General features: G+C 37.7%; 1 protein-coding gene across 1 annotated transcript in view; it reads right to left on the bottom strand.

Moving 5' to 3' along the window:
* The window catches only part of Mcf2 (MCF.2 cell line derived transforming sequence), an 88,542-nt gene that overhangs the window by 43,164 nt on the left and 34,383 nt on the right, over nt 1–10,995 (bottom strand). The window contains exons 10-13 of the mRNA XM_029534559.1: nt 8,132–8,323; nt 6,465–6,656; nt 4,309–4,480; nt 2,839–2,886 (exon numbers count right to left, since the gene is read on the bottom strand). Of these exons, the coding sequence (XP_029390419.1) occupies nt 2,839–2,886; nt 4,309–4,480; nt 6,465–6,656; nt 8,132–8,323 (604 nt within the window). The remainder of the gene's footprint in view (nt 1–2,838; nt 2,887–4,308; nt 4,481–6,464; nt 6,657–8,131; nt 8,324–10,995) is intronic.

The following is a 10,995-nucleotide window of genomic DNA, read 5'->3' on the forward strand; positions in this document are numbered from 1 at the left end:
ACACACACACACAGACACACACACACACACACACACACATACACAAGTGCAATTTAGAACAAATTATATATGAAAATGCCACAATGAAAGTCATTACTTTATTAACTTGAAAATTAATGACAAAAACAATCCAAGTTCATCCGAGTAAGTATAGAATCCACTTTTTTTATAGAATCAACTTTTTATTTGGCATTTACCCCAACCAGGTCCTGATCTAAGCCCAATGATTTGTTTTCCTTTTTAGTTCTCAAATCTACACTAAGAGATGGAAAACAACATCTATCTCATTTTGCAGATAAAGTTAACATCTCTTTAGGAAGTGGATTTAAACCCATACATGTTTCCAATCACTGCAGTAATCATTTCCAAAGCAAGGTAAAATGCCCATTTAAAACACCCTCATCAAAAATTCAAAGCCTTAATCTTGATTTTTAAACAATACATTTCCAGCACTGGAAGAAAATAAAACAGGGTGGAGGATGGACTGCAAATAAAGCTCAATAGTAGAACTCTTGTCTAGCGTGTGTTCAGTTCCCAGCCCTGGGGAAGAAACGATGGATTTCTCAGACGCAAGCAGACTCAGAGGTCCTTTAAAAGTCAAACTCACATACAAACCAAAGAATAGATTAAGTTCTGAATCATGAAGGCTGCTATCCTTCTGGGGTACACGAGCACTACTCTCAGCATAGAAGAAACACACCTTCCGTCTTCCTTTCCTTGGCAAAAGGTAGTGTCAGGACTCTAAGGGAGTGGATGGTCTTTCATATTATAAAATATAGATATTTTACCATCTTTAATTACCAAGTTTTGACACATAAAAGTTATATATAACTATATATTAGACTTACATATAAAATCAGCTTCTTAATAAGTATCAATATGCCTCATCTTAAAGATACCTGACATACAAAGATCCAAACTTATTTCTTAAAGTAAATTATGGATTGGTTGTAAATACATTGAGAGATTTATATGTGTGTATCTTTATGACACATCATTTTCTGAAAAGCAAGGTAAATATATTCATTCTTTCGACAATGTAAAGGAATACATACAAAATAACTGGGCAAGCTAGCTCTGTGTTTGTGGATATGCGAAGGTGACTTGCACACGGATCCTGTCCCTGCAAAGCATCCTGTTTAGCAAGTGTAACAGCAAAAACATAAATAGGCTATATGGCAGAAGTAGACTCAGAATAGGAGTTAACAAGAAGGCAATGGAGCAACACGGGAAGTGTAGTCTAGAGAAACAGCAATCTATGCAAACTCCACAAGGTAACACAGAGAAAGGGAGGCATGAGGACTGTGGCAATGAGAGCCAAAGAGACTATGATCAAGGACACCAATGATATTATCTTGGACTCCGAAAGTGTTGGTAAAGAAAGAAATGATAGGAAGAACTAGATGCACAGAAGGCATATTTATCATCAAAAATGGTATAGGAATGAGCAGGAGCATCTAAGGTTGGACAAATGGGGACATTACAGTACCAGGGAACAAGATGAGAAAGAAAAGTCTTACATGCTTTGCCGAAGAGATACTTTCACATAGGCTATGACGAAACTGTTTCCTCTGGGAAATTTGATGTCGGAAAGAGCAGTCTGAAGCTTAAGTGACAGACCTAGACTAGAAATAGAGCGTTCAGGACCCAACGATATCTAACACTACTTTTCACTAGCATTGTTCTTCCATAGCTTCCCTTCATACTCAATGTGAATTCATCAAACATCTTATCACATCCTGCTTGCTGCCAGGCAGTACGCTAGATAGAAAACTCAACTAAATGAAGGAGAAAAAAAAACTAAACAAGCAAAAGCAGAATAAAAAACCAGTTTGACTCATTTTGATGAAAAATTAGCACACACTTTGATTTGGTCAAATATTTGATTTATCAAATCCAAGTTTTGAAATCTAGTCTGAAATATGTTATTACCTGCATTACCCATAGACCAATAGGGTAACATGCAGAGAGTTTAAATAGTGATCTGGTTTTATTTACAAACCATAATGGTTGATGGAGAAAATCATGTATCCATCCCAGCCATTTATGCATTAAGGTGCTTTCATCTGCATAAATACACAAGTTAGTCTATTCTTTTTTTCAAGACAGGGTTTCTCTGTATAGCCCTGGCTGTCCTGGAAGTCACTTTGTAGACCAGGCTGGCCTCAAACTCAGAAATCCATCTGCCTCTGCCTCCCGAATTCTGGGATTAAAGGCGTGAGCCACCACTGCCCAGCTCACAAGTTAGTCTTAAGCTGAAGCAAATTCAAGCTACTCCAAACAGATATTTCGATTACAAATGATGTAAGAATCTTTAAAAATGAAGAAAGCCTGATTCACATTAATTTCACTAACTTTTTAATATGTATTTTATTATTTATTTTGAATTTTATTTTATTTTGAATGTCTATGTGGGTGTGGGTAAGCAGGTGGGTATTTAGGTGCCCATAGAGGCCAGAAGATGGCATTAGTTCCCCTGGTGCTGGAGTTACAGGTGATGTTGAGCTGCCGTATGGATGCTGGGAAGTGAACTGGGTTCTCAGGAAGAGTAAGAAGCACTCTTAACCACTTAGCCGCCTCTCCTGCCTTCTCTCCTTTCTTTTTGTGGTCATTTTATGAAAGAAAACTGACTTTAGAAGCACACTCTATTCTTTACAGTCATTTTTAAAGATAAGTTCAATGTTGAGAGAGAATAATGGGTGGATGGTACAAAAAAATAGATAGTCATTTGCAGATAGAATTAAAGAACTGCCGCTGTTTTTAGATGCCAAACTGGTTTTTCATGTGTACAAACTCATAAAATGGATTGATGACAAGTAATATAATAAAGATGGGTACCTTTTGAAAAAATTCTACATGCTTGAAAGAAAGAATATCCAATTCCCACTGCAGAAAGAAAGTGTAATGCCATTAAATAAGAATCGGAGAAAGAAAGAAAATGAAATAATACAAAACAAAAATTTTGGAATGACTAATGACATGAATGGGTCTTGGCTAGGCTGGTCACAATGCAAAGTGCTCTGCTTCAGGGAGATGTGAGCTTTGGGGGTCTACTAAGAAAAGAGATTTAATCAGAGGGAAGGGATAGTCCAACTTATTGAGTAATTCTTGTTGTTGACGATTTTATTTTACTTTCTCTTTATGATCACCTTTTAAGTGAGAAGGTATTTGTCCTTTTTTTATAGACAAGGAAAGTGAAACCATCAATGTGCGTGCCTAAGGACACACAGCTAAAGTATCCTGATATGTAACTGATGTCTATTTTGTGCTTAGAAATATATCAATTGTTGGGTTTAATCAGTTTCATTTTGTTACTCTATTCTTTTTTCTTTTTTCAGTTTCTTTGATATTTCCAGTATGTCCGGTATATTTTTAATATAGTCAACATTATTCTTTTAAGCCATTGTTCATACACTCTTATTTTATGTGTATGTATACATTTCAGAATTACTAACCATATAATTTCCAATGCATTTGTAACTTGATCCATGCTGGAGATGAGTTGTATTTATTCATTACCTCTAGTTCAAGCCTTCTCTGCATTTAAAAGTAGTTTCCTGCACTAATAAAGTGACTGATGCAATTTAACTCAGAGACTGGAGTTAGTCATATGTTCACCTCTTCAACTAATTTAATTTATACAAAAGATGAAACTGCTCTATCTCCAAAAGCTGAAGAGGTAGTTCTAGAAAACCCTTGTGGGAATAATGGTTTCAGACTTGCAGATACAACACCATTACAAAAATAATTATTTTCCTATAGAACTTAGAAAGGAATAGGATAGTACGCAATTAAATAGACTTGAAAAAAATCAAACAAAGAAATGGAACCTGTAACAAAAATAACTAACTCAATTAGAATTTACCAGCATCTATTTAGACAAGGCTATCCACACTTATTATGTAAGACATTCAAAAACAAGCATCATATAAGAATCAAATAATTGCTTATTGGAATAACAGTAAGTATGCAGGTTTATAATACACGTACATATAAGATTCACATCCTTTTGCAGAAAATCTGAAGATCTAAAGTTAGAAAAAAATTTCACACTCATTTCTCAAGCTAGAATGCTCCACATTGAGGTGTCCACCATCTGACAGAATGTGTGCACAATGACCTTATGAACATAAAGGGATATCATTCTGACCTCTGTCTTGTACAACAGTGGTTACATATAAACAAAGAGGCTAAAAGGCTTTGAAATGTATCAGGATTTAAAAGGAATTTAGTAGATATATCACGTTCATCAAAGGAAACAATAGCAAGACAAAAAAAAATAGCAAATGTAAAAACAAGCTTCTTTACCTTGTTTAGGTGAAAAGAATATCATTCTGGATTTCATCATATTTTCAGGTGCAGGAATCAAACTCTGGAATGCCCCCTCAGGTACTTCTTTTAGACTCTTAGAACCAGCCTGTTGGTTCTCAAATGCACTTCGAATATTTTCAAGCTTTAGTTGTATATTCTGCATTTGAGCCTATGAAATGCATAAGAATTCCATGAGCTAGGGCTGGAGAGATGGATCAGCAGTTAAGAACACTGGCTACTCTTGCAGAGGACATGGGTTTAATTCTCAGCACCCACATGTCCACTTAGAAACATGTTTAATTCTAGGTTTGGGGTTATTCAACACCTTCTTCTGGTCTCCATAGGCACCAGACACTGCACACAGCACACATATATACATGCATGAGTTAAAACACTTATATACATAAAACAAAATAGAAAATCATGAGTTGCTCTGCAGAGTGGAGTACATCTTCAATCCCAGAACTGAGGAGGCAGAGGCAAGCAGATCTCTTGAGTTCAAGGCCAACCTGGTCTACATAGCTAATTCCAAGTCAGCCAGGGCTACAGAGCCAGATTTGTCTCAAAAAAATTTATGAGTTACTTTCTGAAATAAGTCATAACAACTACTATTACATTCATCAGACATAATTTTAAATTAATTTTAGGACTGGGATATGACAGTCACTAAAGTGCTTGCTGCATAATTATGAAAACCTTAGTTCAGGACCCCAGCAGCCAGATAAAATCCAGGCATGGCAGGAATACCTATAACCTCAGTGCTGGGGTAGCAAAGACAAGAGGATCCCTGGAGCTCATTGGCCAGCCAGTCTAACGGAATCAATGAGCGTTCCAAGTTCACTGGAGACTCTGTCTCAACATAAGGAAAGTAATTAAGAAAGATACTAAACAGAACTGTGTCTGTAGTTGCATATGTAGCAGAGGATGGCCTAGTCGGCCATCAATGGGAGGAGAGGCCCTAGGAATTGAGATTATATGCCCCAGTACAGGGGGATGCCAGGGCTAGGAAGTGGTAGTAGGTGGGTTGGGGAGCAGGGTGGGGGGAGGGTATAGGGCATTTTTGGAGAGGAAACTAGGAAAAAGGATAGCATTTGAAATGTAAATGAAGAAAAAAAGGATACTGAAAATCAAACTTTGGCTCCCACCTGCATGCACACATATACACATCCACCCAACTATGGTATAGATATAATATATATGGTATAGATACTATACACCAAGTAAATGAACATATACATATCAAAGTTAAACATCTTTAGATTATATTGAGGTAGAATATTTGTGGACTAGAGAGATGATTTATTGGGTAGTTTTCTACACAAGCATGAGGACCTGACTTTGAATCCATATACAAAGTGGGACATGGTGGTAGTGTACGTGCATAATCCCTAGGACTTGCTGGATTGGCAGTATAGCTGAACCAGCAAGTACCAGGTCCAATGAGAGACCTTGTCTCAAAATAAGGTAGAGAAATAGAGGAAGATACCAGATATGAACCTCTGGCTTCTGTATATCATGTGTTTATATACATAAGTACAAATACACATACGAACATGTAACATAAACACAGAAACAACTTATTTTAAACATAAAACATAACTAGAGCATATTTAGTAAAAAACAGAAAATATTAGTGTATTCTCTTCATGTAAATATAAAACTAAAGTTCCAGTGTAAACAACCTGAGGGGGTGGAACGTATCAATCATAAAACTGATCCTAACACTCCACACCACTTAGTGGCCCTTCTCTGAGGATGCAGAATAAAATATATGTCAAAGCTCATAGCACATTTAAATCACTTAAAAAATAATAGAGTCAGACTGGACTTATTAACAGGAGGTCAGCCTGATCTACACAAGAAGTTCTAAGCCAGTCAAGCTATACAATGAAACCTGTCTCAAACATCATAATAATTAATAATAATAATAATAATAATAATAATAATAATAAATATTAATAGACTCAAAGCTAACAGTGAAAAACTTATTATACAGCAAACATATGTCTGTGGATTCTCTGATACATGACAGTGACACTATCCCAAAGAGGACCGTGGATACACACACTAATATAAAGTTGACTATGAGGTAGTAAATTCTTACACCATGATGATTAGTTTGTTTGTGTGTCTTTGAATAAATTCTTTCTCACCTTGAGTTCAGGAGATAGGAGTACATCAAATTCATATTGTAGGTTTTCAATATCATAATTGATGAAAGGCATGGCCATTTGAAGGAAATTGTCCACATCCTGAAGGGCTTTCTGAGCATCTTCTTTAGTCTGAAACTTATTCATTCCTTGGTTAGCCAGGAGGGATTCCCCTTGATCACAGCACTGACGTGCCTAATGAGGAAAATCACAAAAAGCAAAGAGGCAAACATAAGAATGAATAAAGGGAAAATAAGCTTGCTATTAAAAGAACTGTACGCTGGTTTTGTATTATTACATATTAGTGGAGGGGAGGTGTACAAAGCATACTCATGCCATAGCATGCATGTGGAAGTCAGAGGACAACTTGACAGGAGTCACTTTTTCCTTCCAGCACATGGGCCCTTTGGATAAGACTCTGGTAACGAAGCTCATCAGCCTTATCCAATGAATCATCTTGTGGGCTGGAGCTGTCTCACTTCTGTCAATCAGAATTATTTTCAGAGCCCAGCTGGGGTGGCATACAATTTTAATCCAGTACCCAAGAGGCAGGTGCAGGTGAATCTCTGTGAGTTTGAAGCCAGCCGGTCTACATGGCAAATTCCTAGTCAACTAGAGCTTCATAGAGAGAGTCTGTCTCCATTTTTAAAAAAGAAAAGAAAAAGAAAAATGCTTTCAGAGCTGTTAATAAATGATATCTGGTGTTGCCCTCAGAAATTCTGATTCAGTAGCTCTGGGCTGCCAGCCAGACATTTATACTGTTAAAGCGCTCCACAGGTATTGTTGATGCAGAGCCAAGGTTGGGAAGTACTACATTTATTTCATAACAAGTAATTTCTCCTGCAGCAGGAGTCTGGCCATTTTCTCAACACTAACAGTTTAGTTGCATGTTATTTTCTACAAATCAATGACTGAAATATGAAACTTCTAACAAAATATAAAGTTTAATATCAATGCTTAATGATTGCCAAGGGCAAGAATAAGGTTTTTTTTTTTTGAACCAAAAAAAGAGATGTGCAGATTAGCATCCATATGTTCCAACGTAATGTTTACAAGTGGCACTCCTATTTACATTCTTGTGCCATGACAAGATCTGTAGGGTGACATTTCCATTCACTGAACCGTAGGCATGGCAGAATAATTTTTATTTACCAGTTAATTTTTAGTACTGTACTATGAAATGTGGAAGGAATTTCAGGCTTCTGCAAAATGTCCCCTGGGCTTTTATGTTTTCTGACTGCAGAATACCACCAGGTTTCAGAAATAGATGTAAACTAGAAGGAGGCCATCACCGCCACTGTCTCCACACTGAAAATGGAGCAAAACTGGCACTATACTGGATCTACCATGAATAGTGCATAGAGAGATAGATTGATTATCCACAATTAGGCCCAAGGTTTAAGATCTCTTACAAAACACTGTAGACACTAACCCCTTGACCTCTAAGAAGAGGTATATGGACAAGTATGAGAGAAGATGAAATATATACCATGAGACATATGGACAAGCATGAGAGAAGATGAAATGTATACCATAAGGCACATGGGCAAATATGTAAAAAGATGAAAGGTATACCATAAGGCAAATGGGCAAGACTATGACGATTGGAGAACTCAAGAAAAAAACAATTATGGCCCTTTTCAGATGTGGATCATTCCCAATCATATTACCTGCTGTAGGAGTCTGTGCATTTTGAAAGTCCTGCTCAGCTGGACACGCTTTGTTCTGATCTCATTTACTAAAATATCAGAAAGGTAGCGCAGCTCATTGCATCGCTGGCAGATTAAATCAAGTGCATAGTGGTGATTCGATGCCAGCTTGTGGCCATGTAGTATCACAATCCGGGCCTTGGCTAACAGTTCCTGATTTGAAAGAGGAGAGAAAAATCATAATTGTATGATCTCTTCTCATACAACAGGTGGGGGGGGGGGAAAGAGCAAGGGGAAAGAACCATTAAAGAACACATTTGGCAGGAGATATGGTCACAAAACATGATTGATTTCATTGCCATTTTTCTGCATTCAACAAAAGAAAACACACACACACACACACAAATCTTACAGTGATATTGATGAGTTTCAGTAGTGACTATCAGAAGCTCACAAATTTCTGAGTATAAAATGAAAGTCAATCACTTCATTCCACTCAGGATATAAAGAGTGCCTTCTAGTGTGCACAGATGTAAAACAAAAATACACAGAGAACGCAGTGTAAAGTAAACGCCTAAAAAATGAAAACTAATACATTTCTATGTCAATTCCAGTGCTCCCTCTTACCTGAGTGCTTCTGACATACCTAAAAGTGAATATCGGAAGGGACTCTCATGGCCTTACATCCACTCTATCAACTACTGACTCCCATAGAACAGTGACTGAAACATAGTGGGAGCATACATAATGTTTCCCAAAGCAAAATAAAGAAAATTGAAGCCCAGCTGAGCCTGGGACTAGCCTTGCTAGCTATTGAGAAACACAATTACAGTAGAGAATTGATTTTAAATGGACTAGAGTAGTGGTTCTCAACCTTCCTAATGCTGTCACCCTTTAACGCAGTTTCTCATGTAGTGGTGACCCCCAACCATAAAATTAGTTTCATTGCTACTTTATAACTTTCATTTTGCTACTGTTATGGTCCATAATGTAAATATTTGACATATAGAATATCTGATATACAACCCCTGTAAAATGGTCATATGACCCTTAGAATGGTCATGACCCACGGAGTGAGGACTACTACCGTTTTAGGTACCTTGACTTGCCAACTTGACACAGCCTAGAGTGTACTGAAAGCTACAACTGAGGACTTTCCTAGATCAGATTGGCCTCTGGGCGTGGTGGTGAAGGATGTCTTGATTAGTAATTGATGGAGGAAGCCCCAGACCACACTGGTCAGCACCATCCCTAGGCAGCTGGTCCTGAGCTGTAGAAAAATCTAGCTGAGCACAAGCGAGTAAGGAAGCTAGCAAGCAACATTTGTTCATGATATTTTCTTCAGGTTCCTGCCCTGCCCTCCCTTAAAGATAGACTGGGGTCTGAAACTTTAAGCCAAATAGACCTTTCTTCCCCAGAGTGGTCTTTGCTCAGAGTGTGTACTGGCTAGTTTTGTGTCAACTTGACACAGGGTGGAGTAATCACAGAGAAAGGAGCTTCAGTTGGGAAAATGCCTCCACGAGATCTAGCTGTAAGGCATTTTCTCAATTAGTGATCAAGGGGAGAGGTTCCCTTGTGGGTGGTGCCATCTCTGGGCTGGTAGTCTTGGGTTCTATAAGAGAGCAGGCTGAGCAAGCCAGGGGAAGCAAGCCAGTAAGTAACATCCCTCCATGGCCCCTGCAACAGCTCCTGCTTCCTGACCTGCTTGAGTTCCAATCCTGACTTCCTTTGGTGATGAACAGCAGTGTGGAAGTGTAAGCTGAATAAACCCTTTCCTCCCCAACTGCTTCTTGGTCATGATGCTTGTGCAGGAATAGAAACCCAGACTAAGACAGAGTGTTTTGTCACAATAATGGGAAGAAAACTAGGACAACTACTGAACTGAATGCTTCCAATGACAAGTTTTGTGCCATATATCTTAAATCACATTGGGAAAAAGTATTAAAACAAACAAAGCCCCTGGCTTACAAATCAGTTCACCTTCTCTTTCCATGATGTCAAAGGGAGGTGTGGACTGCAATCCGAGTCTGAAAGTCTAATGCCTTTACTGGTTGCTGCAACCCCTAGCCTGTAGGTTTCATTTGCACATGTTCGTGCTTCACTCATGAGTCTGCTTTCTAAGAACATATCTATAAAAGCATTGCTTTTCTGTGGTATACAAGACAGGAGAGCAAAGGCAGTTTACTAAGTAGTAAAGTCATGAATCTACGCTTTAGAATGAACAAGAAAGCTTACAACTACATTTCCTTTGAGTACATACTATATATCCAGGAGCGATGCTAAGCACTTACTAGGCCATTTTACCTGCTAGTCAACCTAAGTAGAGCTGCTTGTGTGGGTCTATAATTGATTCAACTGCATATATCATGATAGATATTAAACAATGCATAGTCTTATTCCATAATTTCCAGATACCAAATACCATTTTTTGTTTTGTTTTGTTTTGTTTTATTTTGTTTTGTTTGGAGACAGGATCCCATGTACAGTAGGCTAGTCTAAAACTCACTATGTATCTGAGACCCCATTATATATCATTCTTGATAGACATTTTTTTCTAACATCTCCAAGACGACTTATAGTCGCCTTCCGACAGACAGCTTTCAAACAGATCCTACAACTTAAATAGTTTCCTATAGCTTCATGATGCATCTGCACTATCTCCATAGGGCCACACTTACAATGGATTTTTGGTAAATATGATTGTGTTAATTATATAGTTATGAGAGGCTAAGTATATTAAGCATTTATACTAAGTCCGAGTGAAACATAAACATTAAAATGTTATCTTACTGGTATACATAAGTGACCCTAAAAAGTCCACCAGAGAACTCCTAAACCTGATAAACAGCTTCAGTGCAGTAGCTGGATATAAAATTAACTCAAAT

The sequence above is a fragment of the Mus pahari genome, chromosome X (genome assembly GCF_900095145.1).
Source record: "Mus pahari chromosome X, PAHARI_EIJ_v1.1, whole genome shotgun sequence".
NCBI classification, from domain to species: Eukaryota; Metazoa; Chordata; class Mammalia; order Rodentia; family Muridae; genus Mus; species Mus pahari.